We start from the raw sequence: 17,256 nt of genomic DNA on the forward strand, positions 1-17,256 counted from the left end.
GGTGAGAGAGAAAGGGAGAGGGAGAGAGAGAGGGCGAGGGAGAGAGAGAATTATAATAAGTTTACTGCTTTTTGTGTGCAATAATAGTGTTGCGTTGAATTTTTTTGTACATTTGTATATATGTTTTTACACCTTCTGTAATACGAATTTTACTGTAATCCAAGTACCCCCTGCAGCAATTGATTCGGATTAATGAGAAAGCACTGAATTATGTTCATTTAGATGTTGAACTATGATTGGAATATAAATTGAATTCCAAATTATATATATTTTAATTAAAGCGTACGAATTGTAATGACAGATACAGGCTTATTTGCCAGCTGAGCTTTGACATTAATTAAATTTCATGAAGTGAATCGTTATCTGTGAAATTTTGGTTTCCCTGAGTACTAAAAGGCGCAGGATAGAGGAATGTTTAATAAGTTGACATCCTCTTAGTTCGTGCATTTATAAAAATGCATTATAAATGTGTTGGCCCTTCCAGTGTCGTTTTATCTTGTGCTTAAATAATAGCTGAATGCTGTAATAATTTCGCGCATGACTTAAACACGTTGGAAGCCCTTAATCTCCGGTTGACGGCTCCAGTCAATATTATTCTCCAAACAGTTTATCCTCCGGAAATAGAACGGCGCTGGCCTCCGACGACCGTCGAACTGGTCCCTCCTGCTTCATTTTAGAAAAAATTAAAAGATGACGCTGTGGAAAATACAAAGAATGCATTTTGGTAAAAAATAAATGGTCGAACCGATAAGTCACGCCGAGAGATATCGACCAGATAAGTAATATCCAAAGTTTATCCTCCCCCGTCTGAGGTAAAGTTGGCCCGAAGGGAAGGCTTTATTGGTCAAGAAAATACCTCGACATGTGCTGGGACATGAAAACTTTAATAAAAATGTTTACGATAATTTGTTTTAATTAAATTGTGTTAAAACGGGCTAAATTTATAAAATTGGACCATACATTCCAACAATCCAGTGGAGAAAGTTGAAATTGGTAAAACATAATGAAACTTTGTACGTAATTCACTAATTTCATGGTCCGCTTGACCAATTAATATATTACAATTAATTAAGGTTTTTAGTTTAGATAAAAAAGTCTCAGTCAGTTTGTACGTAATGTTAAGTGCAGGGGGCTTTACGCCATCTATCATTTCAAGTCCTACTACTTTAAAAGATTATACCTTCAAATTAGCAAAGAAAATTTCGACGACAACGCCTGTATTCGAGCCCAGAACTTCTTCGTAAATGACTTAATAATATCGGCTGATGAACCCTCATGATAGGTGAATAGACAAATAGGTAAAATCTTGATTTTTCTACAAATTAGAAATATATATCAAGGTAAAAAATTTGATCAGTTTCTTTAAATTGTAATAAAATAATATTCATTTGAAGTTTAGAAAGAGCCCATGTCATTTTCTAACTTTTAGCATGCAATAATAGTATAGAAATAGCAATAACGTCTGATTGGCAAAATTTATTATAATTTTTTTTCCTTGTTCTCAGAATAAAAACCATTTTCGAGATATACAATAAAATATACTACTAAATATAATATAATAAAAAAAATGTTTATTTAAACAAAACAGACTTCGAGGACTGTGTATCCTTAATTTTTTGTCTTAGTCCTCTTTTCATTGTTCGTTTCTCTCCACTGTTGATGTTTCCAAGATGTTTATCTTTGGATTTTCCGATTAGGGAAAGATTCTGTTATAAAGGGTAAGAGCTGTTCAGAGGTTGTTTGCCAATTTATAAGTGTATCTTTCCTGATTTAATCGAAAATAATCCGAAGTCTGTGTATTTCACATCTTCCTAGGAGGGTAAAAATTTCCGTTTTTTACGCTTTCAGAGATGAAAATTGTAATGATGACAAGTCCACAATAGCATTGTGGAGAGGCTTAATTACTTCCATTAACCACTTCTAAGTACATATAGAACAGCTAAAAATCAGACCAAAGTTATCTTTTACTCGGGTACCGGGTATGGTCAATTTAAATTATATTTTGACCGACAAGGAGTATCAAATTGAGCCGTTTTTTCTTCGTTAAAAGGGCCATCATATTTCCTTGGTGATTCGGCAGGGAAAAAAGTGGTGCAATTAGCCTGGAACGTGACCTACAGCACCCACTATATTCGCCCTACCCCGTCCTACAGATTCCCATCTGTTCCATCCTACAGTATTTAAACAAAATTTAGTTTAATGAACAGTGGAAAAAGTAAAAGTACAACAATAGAAAGATCGGAAATAATGAAAATTTGTTGGGGGGAATGGTTAAAAAAGAGTTCATAATGAACATTAATTCCTAGCAGTGTTAGGACAAAGTTGGCCAATTTTAACAGAGATAAACAAGCTACAAGATTAATATTCTGATCAAAACAGTCTGTTTTACATTACATTGTGAAATTAAAAAAAACTATTGAACTATGTTTATTTCAAGTTTTATTGTGAAATTATTACTCTATAAATTACCAGTCGAACATAATTGAGCTTGTTTTATTCTAATAATCTCGAGCTAAATTGGATAGGAAATTTATTTTCGAGCTTTCGCACGCTATTTGAAGCTCTGGTTTAAAATGGAATAGAATTTTTTCCATTCTTAAATGTAGACATTTTCGTTTTAAGGGAACAAACAAGCTCGTGATACCGTGTCTGGGGGCTGACGTGTGTGGCATTCTAACATAAATCTAATGTGTGTAGAGAGGGTATCAACTTACTGATGCTTGATACATACGTAAATAGCTGTAAGTCTAATTAACACGAGCGCTAGGGAGTTGCACGCAATAAAAAAGACACGTGAACAGCATAAAAGGGAGCTTTTAAGTTCTAAGAAGGTCCGCTCATATTAAATCACATACTTTCGAATTCTTGAAAAAATGATCAGCAGATTTAACTCTTTCAAACTGATGAGCGTTTAATGGTCGAAATGCAGATCATTGAAAACAAGAAACTGTAAGAACTATATTTTAAGAAGGTACCTGAACTCATGTACAGTGGATATTTTTCAGTTATTGTACATAATTTTCATTTCAGGCATAAGTATGGTTTTTATATAATCATAATAATCACAATTTGACAATTTGATTGCATCCAAATTTGAAAAGCGTGTGACTTGGTCTGTTGAACAGCAAAAGAAAGGGGGTGTAATTATACGTGAAATTATGCATCCGACCTACTCTCTTATGTACATAAATAATAATTGAGAAGATAATTAATTAAATTATACTTAAGCATGCAGGTTTACTTGAAGTTTTATCTTCAACTTTCAACTTAAAGTTTATGTGGTAAAATAATTAAAAGCCGACATAATCATGAAAATTATGATTTATTCATCGATAAATGAACTCGAAAATCTTCTGTTTTCACATTATACAAGCCCCGTGTCTGGTTGGAAAAAAGTTGAACCCTTTTCTCCTTGATGGCGGTTTATTTATTGATTATACTGTCAGTGAAAATCGTGAGGGGAAAATTGCTGTTGACACCCAGCTGTTAAAAGTCTTCTTGGGTTTACGAACTGGTCAAACGTTGTTACATGAAGCAATCATCTTTTACCAATTATCAGTGTTTGTTTAATAGGTAAACTCGAAAGATAACAAAAGCGACTGGTTAATTGAAAAAACTAGAAATATTTATAACTGGAATGTTTACTTGACACAAGCTTCTTTTGATGTTTCATGTATTAAGCCCTGGGCCTGAGTAGACAGATGATGGAGTTAGGTAGATGGACTAGTTAGGTCTGGTGGAATTCCAGTTTATTCATTTTTTACGGGCGTCAGAACGAGCAGAATGGATTTTCTTTGAAATCCCAACAAACGCAGATGACCTATTTTAGCGAATATTCCTCTTTTTATGGGACAAGAAGCGATTTATTTTGCTTAAAAGGAAATCACACGTGTTTTACACACTTTGAACCGACATGGCCTGCTGAAGCGATAACTCTCTTTTCCGGAGGTCTTTGGAGCAGTTCCAATTGTGTGCCTGATTACATGCAGGAAACGTCCAATTCTCAACAGTCACAGAACGTGTAATCAAATCAAGTCGAATATTGATTTATCGCCTGACAATCAGGAACCGACTCAATCATCCTTCCATCAATATTCCTCAAACCTTTCCCACTTTGGCTTAGGAAGATCAAGTGGCTGACCAGGATGATAGACAATATTAAAAATGGATCCAGACTCGATTAACGATCGTTTCAAGAAACCAAAATCAATGAGAATATGAGAATGTGTTCTGCTGAAGAAAATGTGCTGCTTCTGTATCCAGATAGGACGGTCCATTACCATTCAACTGCACCGGAAGATTCCTGTTTATTTTTTGTTTGTAAGGGATCAGCAGCCACATCTGTAACACAACGAAACTTTCAAGATGACACTAGAATTAATCGAATGCTGTATGTTTACTGTTGGTTAGGTTAGGTTATATAGGTTCCGTCTCAAAATGAGCTGAATGGAATAACGAATTTACCAGGGACCTGTCATTTTTAGTAGTGTATTGTAGCTTCTTCTGCTATTTCTTATACAATGGAACCATGTGCCAGAGTAATCATGTAAAGGATCCTTTCAGTAAACTTGTCCTCGAGCCCAGGCCTTTGCTTAATTGGTGGTGTGGAAATTTGTTCCTTTTAGCCGAGCCTTTTAAAGAAAAGGGGGAAGGTTCGGAAATTTTTATTCGTTAGTGGCCTGAGGGAAGCTTCCGCATCTTGGAAACCAGTTAAGGAAAAGGGTTGATTTAAAATACTAAGGGAGCCTCTAACAGACCTGTAAGATTCCTATTCCAGGATCCCCATTTGATTGCAAAACCGTCCAGACATCTTGGGCGAAATTATCTCACAATAAGTTTAATCCCTCATAGTCCCTGAATTTTTTAAACCTCTGGTCACCGCATATCGACATGACATCTCTGCATAATTCCCGTGCGGCGTCTCAGGCATCTCTTTTTAATTATTTTTCTCTATATCCGTCCGAATCGTGACTTATTTACTTCTTTTCTTACAAAAGTATAAATCTTAATATAAAGGATCATAAATAATCTTGAAAATATGGCAGGCTACAAATTATCGTCCTCCGCATTAATTCATCTTGGAAAATATTTCAATTTTAACCAATAAACCTGAAAAACCGCTTAGAGGCCTGACGTTATCGCCCCTGAGGAAAGCAAATTGTATCTAACATTGAACAAGGTTCCAAAGCACAAAAGCATACAGACATTCTCTCAGGGTCTGTGAGCTCTGTTGTTAAGAACCGGGAGGTATAAGGCTTTATAGGCCTTTAATCTTCCTCTCAGTACCTTACCCGATAAATAACTTGCCTTAATCTGTTGGCTTAACTTCTGGATCATACTCGATTTATTGTGAAAAAAAGTTATAGATACGTTGGTTTGTGGTTTTGTCTTTTAGATGCAACAAACAAAATGATATTTATTATTACATAATAATTTATTTGTCTAGGTAAAGTCTGTCTAATAAATAATAAATATTTAATATTTCTTTTACGAATTTAAAACGACACAACTTGAAGATCCTATCCATCTTCGTTTCATCCTTGAAGAACTTCCAGCCTCAAAAGGTCAATTGAAAACATTATATATTAAATCCATTAGATTTCGTGGTCCGATGACCAAATAACTTCTTTCAATTAATTAATCTTTATGTAAGGTATTGGTTGAGATAAAAAAGCCAGCGTCCCGAGCGGGATTCGAACCCACCTTCGGCTAAATACGCCTCTGCTCTACCACTTGAGGATTATGTATTAAACTGGAATAGAAAGTCGTATATAAATTTCCCTTTTATCTTTTCAAAAGTCTTTGAACTAAAAGAAAACACAAATGTCTGTTTCGTTTAGAAAGCTTGGATCTTAAGCAATGGAGTTAAGTGGAAACACATGAGCAAAGGCATCAACAATTGGCCTTCCATCAATTTTTAGTAGAGATATATTTCTGTTTTCTCACAATTTTAACGAGTTCAACAAGATGTTCGTTTTTAGAGCTTTGATTGTTTTAAGCTAATGTTTTCATCAGACTTGGCAATATCTGAATGATATGGTTTATGTAAAAAAATGTAACCTTAAGCAAGTCGGAAGAAAGTGGAAAGAGATGAATAATCATCATTAAGAACGAGCATAGAAGATTGCTTCAGTTCCTAGTTTTTGTGGCATTCTACGCCAAATTTTAGTGGTTTGAATCATTTTTTTTTTTTAGCGAACTAGTTTTTCTTTTTTCAAATTGTGGTATTCATCAAACTTTATGGGTCGTTTTTGACAATTTTATCGTTTCCGACCAAATTTTACTTTTGGTAGCTTCGGTGGTCGCGTATTTGAGTGACAGTGACCTTTTAGAGGGTGATTTACTATTTCCCGGCATTCAACCACGTGAGATTAACCTTTGTTGAAGGTGGCTTTTACAAAATCCCGTCGGAGAAATGGAATTTAATTACGTTCGAATCGATCGGAAGGTATGATGAAAAATCCATACAACACTGATACTGCGTCACGTCTAAAACAGCAAAGCCGTAAAAGAAACAAATAAACCAAAAATCCGGTTGGCACGGGCGTAATACCGAAGATGTGACCAAGGACAAACAGCGAGAAGAGGCGGATCCAGATTATGATAAGTATTGATCAAACTGCTGCCAACAGTTCGCACACCACCTGTGTGAAACGGCACAATTATAATAAATACCTCGTTTAACTCTTAAGTCCGAAAATTTAAAAATAAAACGTGTTCTTTCGTTTTTTGGTGAATATTTAAAAACTAAGTCCATGCCTTCTGCCTTAGCTTCATCGAAAACATCAAGCTGTAGTAGTTATGACGAAAGTTTAATCAATTATACAAAAAATGAATAATGTTTAAGAAATTATTAACATCTTTCTCTTTGGAAAAACTACGCAAATTGATAATGTCACTGGTTTTTGTCTATTGTACCTGGAGTGCGAGAGTGTCAACTTTTATCTGTCCGGCCTTATCTTTCTGACATGGCTCCATGAGCTTAATTTTGAGAACTTGACCAAAGTTTGAATTTTTGCAACAGAAACATAAAGTCATTTTAAAAAACACACATAAACGTACCTGTTAATCCGATATTTGTTTTTATAAATCAATTATTTGCCGAAGGAAACCACCTGTTGTGGGTCGATCGGTAAACCCTTAGTTTATTCATTTCAGAATTCATAATTGACGAGGAGCTTCGCCTTTCAAAAACCTTCAAACTTTTGCTATCTAAATAGATAAAATTGCAAGTCTGTGGGTTTGTGTTTGAATGTGCGCTCATCAAAAATTGAAATACTCAGCTATAAAAATGTTTTTAATAAAATATTGATGTTTTATGTCCTAGATGTTTCTTCCTTATTGATACAAACTTTGTAATTGGCTCAAATAAAAAAATAAAAATAATAGCTGTACCCATAAACGGGAGGATAGCTTCAAGTTTTCCTTTGAATTTATTATAAGCTTTACAAAATCAATAGAGGTCTTTATTCCAATTTCTTTTCTCTTCTAAAAACTCTATTTTATCGAACTTATTTTCAATAAAATAAAAATAATCGTTTCAAACTATTGTACTGGATAAAGGGTGTCCTCTTGAATCTCCTATTGATTTAGAAAATGTGCTGTAACGAGATGGTGCGAGATCGGGTAGGAATGATTCCAGATCACTATGACGAAGTTCCGCAAGGCAGCATCCTTGGACCCATTCTATATTCATTATACGCTGCAGACTATCAGTCCCGATACAGTATTCTCACATATGGGAGATGTTGATGTAATATTCGGAGTGCGTAATAACTGCCCACTTTGAGAGCTATTAAATCCCCCCTACCTTTACAGCATACCGGTGAATACGGGTTCTTCAAGAAATTTGGTCCGGTTTAAGAGGTTGAATTTCTTTCACAGTTACATTGTAAATCCCAAAACACTTCTTTTTCGTATGGCGCCTCATTGCTTCTCTGTACAATCTACACGTTCCAGGTTAGATTATATCTTCTTTAAATGCCCTTTTCAATCCGCATGTTCTGTTAAGAATCCTTTAGGATTTGAAGTTTTATCCTGATTTTTTTAGATGCATTCTGTTGCTTTTTCCTTCCGTAACTCGCCAGAGTGAATTCCACTGTTTCCTCATTTTCGTCCTGTCTTCTTATCTAAGATACTCATTGATAATGTGAATCCCTATACTACAGATGGGACCTATCAGCGGTATAGATAGACATAAAAGATTTCCTTGTAAGGGCCTCCGTCTTTCGTTTCCCTCTACTCCTACATGTCCTGGGACCCAACAGGGAATAATTACTTTGCATACCTAATTTATTTTTGCAATTAAGCACCATTTTTGAGCTTTGTTAAGGTTGAACTGAGTACATCACTGAATTGCATGCACTTCAGCCTAGATAGGTTACTGATGTACATCCCCATGGGTTTTGAGTATTAGGTTCCAGGACCTTCTTGCGTTCTAGATCTATAATTGTACCAGCAGATCCCAACAGAGTACTCCCCACTTATGCAGACCATACCATCCGTTCAGCAAAACTTCTAGGCCAGGATCGTCCTCCTGTTTGGAAGATGGTTAAAAAATAGAGGATCATACTCAAGGAAACCAAATCTCAGCAATTAACCTTCATTATGCCGTTTTACCTCTTTAATTTACAATCTTCAATCGTCCAAATCTCTCACCAACCAATTTCATCCACTATTTGAGGCTTTACATCGATAAAAGGCTTACTTGATACTCCCACACTAGATTTTAAAAAACTACTACTTGTCAACAGATTGAAATTTTCACTTAAAAAAGCTCTTTCACACATCATCCCTACAACAAATATGGACGTACGAACGTGGGGTTCAGCCAAACAACTTCTAAAAAATAAAGTCATTTCAGTCCAAAATCCTTCGAAACCCAATTTGCCCTTGAATCCGAAAGAAGTCGATACAGACGCCTCCTTAAAACCGTGGACTCTCATTTTCAGACACATTTTATCCCGAACCCTTCTCGACAACCCTCAAGACGCCAAAAGCACCATTGGCCTCGCATTTCCTCCCTAGTTAAGAAAGTGAACAGTCCAAATATGTTACTTCACCGCTTGTAATATAAAATTCAATATTGACAACAGATCTATGTGTAACATGAAAGGATATAATGTTGTTCTACCATAATATATTTTTTTTTAATATTTGGACAAGAGATGAATATTATGGTGCAAGTCTGGACAGAAGTGATTCCGTAAAACTGTGTTTATGATAAATATTCAGTTTTTAATATCCTGAATATAGTAATGGTACTATGTAGTAACAATAAGACCTATTAAAGTAAAGTTATTTGTAGGTTTTGCTTAAAATTTGTTTAAACATGCTCTGTGATGGTGAATCTTATACAATAAAAAAAATTAAATATAACATAAGCTAAACAATATATTTTAAAAAAAGACCTCTTCTTGGCATGAAACAAACGAAAAATTAACAACGTTGGAGAAATTCTTTTTCTAGCACAACAGTAATCTTTTAACAGGCAATGTTCAGAGATAAAACTTTAAACAAAATACAAAATTAACTGAAATGAATCGCAAAGATATAAGTACCTTAAATCTTTCACTATGGCACAAAACTGTAAAATTAAAGACGTCTTTCTGCCAGCGCACTCCTTTCCGGATTCCCTTATCTACTCTTTTTCCCATATGTTTGTGATGATCGTCCCCTCTCTTCCAAAGTGCAGATCCCTTCAGAACGATCTTCAGAAAAGCTCCCCCCGTTAAAAGGGGTAGTCTCAGTGAAAAAGCGCCTCCATGATTACCACAGTGGTCACCTTCGGCCAACGGTTGTATTCTCAATTGTAATTTCTTGCTGAGCTCTGCCTAGACGATCCTACGATCGGCGGGCTTGTGGTTGTCCTTGTAGACGCTCTCTTCTCATCTTCCCTCTTGACCGACGCCTCCTGCCCGAATTGCATCGGATGGTTTCCTAATCTCTTCATAGGCCCATCAGTAGAAGTAGAAGTTTCTTCTTGGTAGTAGTTGTCTCTGATGATTTGATGTAGTTGCATATGTAACAGTTGTGCCTTGATATGCCAAATATTACTCAATTCACTGTTTATATTTGACTGAGATAGAATAATAGATTCAAGATTTATATCTTTCTTATACACATTCAAAATCAACTAAAAGTTTTCCGCGTTTTCAAAGTTGAACATTGCCTGCTAATGAGTTATTTAAGTTTCATTTTTACTATTGTGGAGGACACCTTTTTAGTTGTGAAACATGAGCTTTGGTGGTTTTCTCCGCTCCTCGAGATGTTGCCAACAAATAACTGACAGCTGAAATTTTATCTACTATGACAAAAGGTCCATCGTATTTAGGCATTAATTTGGGTGTTCTATCATGGGCTTTATTCGACAAATAATGAGCTTTTAGCAATACTGTGTCTCCAATGTTGTATTTTACGTTAGTTCTATTGCTATTATATGAACTTTGCATTGTTTTGTGGACTCGAATTCAATTACGATAAACTTGGGACCACAAATCATCCATTTCCTTTTTTGATTTCGCTGTCCAAAGTAAATCATCCATTTCTATTATCAAACTCAATGGATGGTAGATATCGCGACCCAAAAATACATGAGCTGGTATAGAACCAGTGGAGGAATGTACTGCATTATTTAAGGACATCACAATGAAATGCAATGAATTAATCCATGACTTCTGATTTTGTGAATGAAATATACCAATGGCTGTTTTTAAACAAGATATTGCCCGTTCCACCTGATTACTTTGTGGGTAATAAGGGATATTTAGGTGATAGGTTATGCCGAGAAAAACAGAAATTTCTGTACTCCGTACTTTTAAATGCAGGTCCATTATCCGATGGATCGTTCTGAAGAAAGGGATCTGCACTTTGGAAGAGAGGGGACGATCATCACAGCTCATAAGTCAATTTTCATCCATTTTTTTACATAAATATATAATTTATAATATATATTTCTTAATTGTATTGATATTGGGTGTTTTATCTTGAATTTCCTTAATGACGAAGGAGCTTTGGAATAAAGGCTGTAGTGTGATGGTGCGAGGTCTGGTAGAAGCGATTGCAGGAAAGGCTGGCATCCAGCTGTTTGCAAAAATAGAACGCCCGAATTAAATTATTAATTAACTGATTTTATTATTATACTTAATATTAATTAAATGCATGTTTGTAAATAATTTTTCTCCTTCATTCTTGTCCATCTTTGCCTTTATTCCGTAACTTAAATTTTTCCAAATCAGATTTTTAAAAACCGCTCCACAGAAACGAAATCTTGGCGAATCAAACTGTCTAATTATTATTCCTTAAACCTCTTGAACTAGTTCAAAACTATATTCCTAGCTGAGGACCTTGCAGTTGATAAAGAAAAGAGTGAAGGATCTAGTACTTTTGGACAATCAGACTATTAAATGCATATGTTTTTAACTCCAAATTAGTCTGGAGGTCCCTAAATCGCCTTACAACACTAGGAGAACTCAAGGTTATCTTGAGGTGCGTTCCCAGACGAAAGCACCAAGAATTGAGGCAAGCAAAGAGAGTTATGAACCTGTCAAAAGGGAAAGTAAGGATCTCAGGAGACAAAATTTGTGGAAAACTATAGCCTCTATCCAGTAAGGTCGTACTCCAAGAGAAATGGGCAAAGAAGCACCGAGGTTTAACTTTGTTGTAACAACCGCTAAAAAACGTTCCATGGCATGGTCTTAATCATAGGGGTACGTCAATAGACCTAGGTCGCGGTGAAGGAAAAGTTTCACTCCCTCCTTGACTCCTTAAAAAAGGACTGGTAACGTTACTTGAGTAACTTTATATTTAGCTGTTCTTGTTTTGTCAGCAACTAAATCTTGCGTGAATGTAATTCCGACGATTTGGAAAATTAATTTTTTTTGTAATAATTTGATGTACTGTGATGGTGTGAGTGATTCCAGTCTATAATAGCAGATTTAGCCTTGACCTATTGTTTCTATCTAATTCACTATTTACAGAAAAGCTTTTCTCTCTCTTTTTCCTTTCGTCCGGTAATTTTATATTTGTTTTTTATTTTTGTCATAAACTGTTGGGAATTTTAAAAAATTTGAGTTCTTTTCGGAAAATGTAATTATAAAGTGTGTAATCTTTTCGATTGTGTACTATTTAAGAAAGGAAATTTTTATTCACCCACCCTCCTTTCATCAAAAAGTGAACAAAGAAGTTAAGGATCAAAGCCTTCGCTAATCCTCCTTTCCCTCTTTCAATCTAATTAACCCGCCTCGTCACCCCTGAACAAACAAAACAAATTGTTTATTTTATTGTCAAGTCGAAGCCACCAAGGGTTGGGATAACTTTCAAACGGTCGTTAAGCTTAAAAATTGTGCTTAATTTTCGGAAGGGTAGTTTTATTTTTACCTTTCATTTGGTTCGTTTGCCATCCAACAACCCTTGGAAGAATTTCGAAACCGGTGAAATAATTAAGTTCACACAAAAGTATTTTTCCGATTAACTTAGGTGTAATTTAATTGCGCATTCATAAAAACGATAATTAAAAAATACTTGGTTTTTTCTCGCATTTCTGGTCTGAATGACGGTAAATAACTTAGGACTACAATATCCATAAAAACATGATATATTAAATTCCCTTCATTTGCAGAATTATTTATACAAATGGGAAATGTATTCAGCACAATGTTCAATGTGTTCAGCTTCATTAATAGCAATGTTTCCAAAAGAGACAACGCAGAGTTATTCTCTACTTTGAAAATCTAACATGGCCATTATTTTTACATTTGTGGTGTGTTTGAAATGTACTGTATATCTCGAGCCCTGGCTGTATCTTTAGGATAGAATACATATGACTTTCTTTTTACCTGTTTAGTAGTTAAGATTTAGTTATATATTTTTACTCCTTGAAGTATAAATTTAATTTTGAAATTTTTGTTTGTAGGTTTACGAGGCTGTTTTCAGGCCTTTGAAAGTGACGAGGCCACAGTTCAAAAAGGTGCTGTCTTGCATGAAAATGATACGTCAGCTGAAGTACCAGGAGGTGTACGCCCAGGAGAAGGTCACCAAAGTCGACAGCCTCTCCCTAGTGCTGTCGGGAAAGTGAGTGTACACAAATCCCGTTAAATTTTCAGTTAAATCCGTGCTGTTTAAGCCCGAGAGGGTTCAAATCGATTGACGGCGGAAATGCGGTAGATATCAGAATTGCAATGAGGCTAACAACAAACTGTTTAGAGGCACGACAAACCAGGTGGAAAAGTTCTCTACTTAATCTCTAGACATTTCTCCACCATCTAGGAGTCTCTTAAAATTGTCTCAAATTTAAAATTTGTGTATAAATGGTTTAATGATGAGTAGTATTAGTAAAGTAACTTAGTAATTTTTGAAGTTGGTTTCGTGAACTTTGCTCGTTCGATCATTAACTGAACCCTTAGTCCGCCTGTTCTCGCTGTTTGTTCTTGTGGAAGTAGTTGGTCTAACCCCGATTTCTGACCCGACAACTTCTCTCACGTTATACCTCTAAACTTCAAGTCAACAAGCCAAGTTATAATCAATTCCTTCGTGCTTTTAAACACAAAATAACACAAATTAAGAAATATTGAAACGGGGAGAATATGCTAAATAAAATTATTAACAATGCTTGCGTTTTGTTGACAAATAATAATATAACATCGTTATAAATATTTCGTTGTTTTCACTTAAATTATTTCGAAGGGTTTGTGATTTTTAGTGTGATGGATGTTTTTGACTTGTTCTGCCTTATTGCTGGGCACGATCCGTGTCGTGTTTTGGGTCAAACGAACAATCTCGCTTTAAGTAAGCTCAGAATATCCGATAAATCGGTTCAGGTTTTTTTTTCAATTAATCCGAGCCCTATTGCGGTTTAATTTGAATTCTGACGTCTTCCAGGTGCGAATTAGAAAAATTTACTTGATACAAGTGAACCTGATAATTTTTTTCTCAAGCTCCAAAATAGTTAAATTCAAAATAACAAACAAGGTTTATTTTGATATGGACGCCCTCATCACAAATAGTACAAAAGTTCCGTCTGAAATGACAAAAAACTCGGGATAGGGAATCGACCAGATTGTTATACAATCCAATTTTGTTTATGGGTTAAAAGGACCATCCTCCATGGTCTGACACCCTCCACATATCCTTCGTTCCTTTTGCAGAGGAACATTCGCAAGTGTCCTTCCCTATAGCTCCTAACGACCCACTTTGAGAAATCAATAGTCGACCCACCAACCCCCTCTGCTCACGTTTCAATTAAATCCGCCGATTGCTTTTAAAAGACGGTTCGTGTAAGACGTCGAGGAAAAATTTGACAGGTGAACATTGTCATAGTATTTAATAGTGAATTTTCTAACCTTGCATGATCAGGTCCGAAGAAAATAGTATTTAAAACCAGGGGGCTTTACCAAAAAGAGTCTTTTTATTGACCATATTTATGCAGGATAAAAATAACGGCATATGTTGATCCTAGATCTTCCTGGTCAGCCTAGTCTTGAGTAGATAGTCTGTTAGTAGATTCTTAGACGAACTCGACGGTTCGTGTAAGACGTCGAGGAAAAATTTGACAGGTGAACATTGTCATAGTATTTAATAATGAATTTTCTACCCTTGCATGATCAGGTCCGAAGAAAATAGTCTGTTAGTTCATCAGTCGTGTCCTTTTACAAAAGTCATTTTGTAGAAAGCAGCAACGACACTTCTTAACAGTGTTTTTGATTACAAAGCAATCATCTTTTTATTTTTGTTCCAGTCAGATATTCTGTTTTCTTTTGTTGTATTAAGTAAAAGCCTGTGTGTTAAGTTGTTAAGTGTTCAAATTCATTTTCTACGTCGTGGAGCAAGGCGAAATTTTTCAAGGTTGTGAGTTCATGGTGTGTGAGGCTGGTCTCGACAGTTTTCCTCTGGTATTTGTTACCTTTAGTGCGTTTTCTGATGTTAATTTGTTGATTAGGTTAGTTGTACTTTTATTGTCCCATGTGAGTTTTAGCTCTTCAGTGGCAGAGGAATGCCCACTATCAATGAACACCTCAGACAGAAGGATAAAAAGAAAATGAGGGAACAATGGAACTCACTCATTGGACACAGACAATCCAAGAACTTCCTAACAAACTCTGGAAGGAAAGAGGTAACAGAATCAGGAAAAACTGCGAATCCTAACAGGATTCTTAACAGGACATTGCAGACTCAACGGACATCTGAAGAAAATTGGCATAACCCAACACGGCACGTGCAGATTCTGCAAGTAAGCAGAGGAAACAACATCTCACCAGCTAACAAACTGTGGTGCTACACTTCGCAAAAGGAATGTTTTGGGACATACAACCTAACTTTAGATCACTGAAACCGGGCCTACTAATCAAATTCCTTGATGAACTAGGACTTACCGGTGTACTTTAAGCACAGAACAATAGCTCTTAAAGAGCGCAGTATAATACACACCCGACTAATACATCTACATCTACATCTCTCCATGTGAGTTTGGTTCATTTTTGTGATTTTGTTGATATGTTTGTTTACTTGACCGTCTCAGATCATCCTGGTCAGCATAGTCTTCAGTAGTCTGTGCGTTATTTCTTCAGTCGTGTCCTTTTACAAAAGTTAGTTTGTTGTGTGTTCGAAAGTGTTCAAATTCATTTTCAACATCTTGGATCAAGTTTAAACTTTTCAAAGTTGTGTGTACTTCATGATGGTTCTGTGTGTGGTTTGTCTTGAAAGTTTTCCTTTGGTATTTGTTGTCTTTACTGCGGTTTCTAATGCTAATTTGAGGATTGGGTTAGTTTATAAGTTTCTTTTCTTTTCTCATGTGACTATGGTTCATTTTTCTATTTTGCTGATTGTGTTTGTTTGTTATTCAAAGTTGTGAGTTCACGGTGGTCCTATGTGAGGCTTGTCACGAAAGTTTTCCCTGTTGTATCTGTAGTCATTACTGCGGTTTTTAATGCTAATTTGTCGATTTAGTTTGTACTTTTCGTTTTTCACGTGAGTTTGGTTCGTTTTAATGTTTTGCTGGTTCTGTTTACGGTTGCTTTTTGCCATCCTGGTGTGCCTCAGACGCGTTTCGCTCTTGGGGTTGGTCTTTGCGCTGTATCTTCCTTATATCCTTTTTTTCTATAACAAAACGTGTCTGACAGACAAAACACAGGATATCTTTAAAGTTTGTTTATGTTGTATGCTTTGTTTTAATTGCTCTGTTGTATTTATTATCTTTTGCCCTGGTTTTCTGTGTTTAATAGTTTGATGTTGGTAAGATAATGGGTCAGAGTTTTATAGTGCATTTTTTTAATGCATGTTTTTACATTTTAAGTGCAAGGTCAGATCATGGCCATTTATGCATCAACATTTTTGATCATGTTTGTAATATTGAGTTTTATCATAATCTCAGGAAAATAGATCTGAGATCAAGCTTCAATGCATCGAAATCTTCACTACGTTTCAGGAAATAATGACAGTTGGGCCAAGGTTTATTACAGTCTAGTCATTCTTCATTTCTACAAGAACAGGGAATGTCTTTTGATCTGTTTCATCGTCCAATGAACCGAACGGCTAAATGACTAAATGACTCCGAACTGTCTTCACGGTTTAATATTTGTCAGCGTTTTTGTCATGACAACATTTTTGGCTTTTTCTCGCAGTTGCTTTTCGCTGGATTTCTTTAGTGTCCATGTGCCGTTTTGCGAAACCCGAATCAAGAGACGGCCGTTATCCTTTCGAATTTCTTTACATGTTTCATCTTTGGGTGTTTGATCTTCTTCTTAAAAATCTTATGTATGTTGGTTTAAAGTTTTGTAAAGTTTCCACGAGCAAAAATGAAAAGTGTTTTAGTATTTGTACACACTTCAATCGATTGCATATAACAGACCAAATTATGATTAATAGTAAACAACGAGAACAAGCGGCCCCCCCATCTGGCACTAACTCAAACGTAGAAAAAATTCCGTTTCCTGAGGAAAGCTTTATAGATTCAGTTGAATATACAAACTTGTTCCTCGATTAATGATGCAGAACAAACTTTTACCATTGTCCGTACATTTATCGTACACCGTACAAATTTTGTTTATGGATAGTCTGAAAGGGCATGAACGTTTTGATGACCTGCAATGATCGTAATACTGCCCGTGGATTACTATAATCTTTTACTGCCTGGGAACCGCGCCCCGTGGTTTCTGTTGAAAGACGCCGATGACTAAGACATTGCAACAGAACTATAGTAACCATTATTAAACATTTCCTTAAACGCATAACTGATTAATTAATAAATAAAGCTTCCGTAGC

General features: G+C 35.7%; 1 protein-coding gene across 3 annotated transcripts in view; it reads left to right on the plus strand.

Annotated features, from left to right (window-relative positions):
• The window catches only part of LOC106667534 (blood vessel epicardial substance), a 33,461-nt gene that overhangs the window by 10,962 nt on the left and 5,243 nt on the right, over positions 1 to 17,256 (plus strand). For all 3 annotated transcript variants that reach the window (XM_014395532.2, XM_014395535.2, XM_014395533.2), the window contains exon 3: positions 12,914 to 13,071. In XM_014395532.2, coding sequence (XP_014251018.1) covers positions 12,914 to 13,071 — 158 coding nt within the window. The remainder of the gene's footprint in view (positions 1 to 12,913; positions 13,072 to 17,256) is intronic.

The sequence above is a fragment of the Cimex lectularius genome, unplaced genomic scaffold, assembly GCF_000648675.2.
Source record: "Cimex lectularius strain Harlan isolate CLEC.00 unplaced genomic scaffold, Clec_2.1 scaffold74, whole genome shotgun sequence".
Taxonomy (NCBI): domain Eukaryota; kingdom Metazoa; phylum Arthropoda; class Insecta; order Hemiptera; family Cimicidae; genus Cimex; species Cimex lectularius.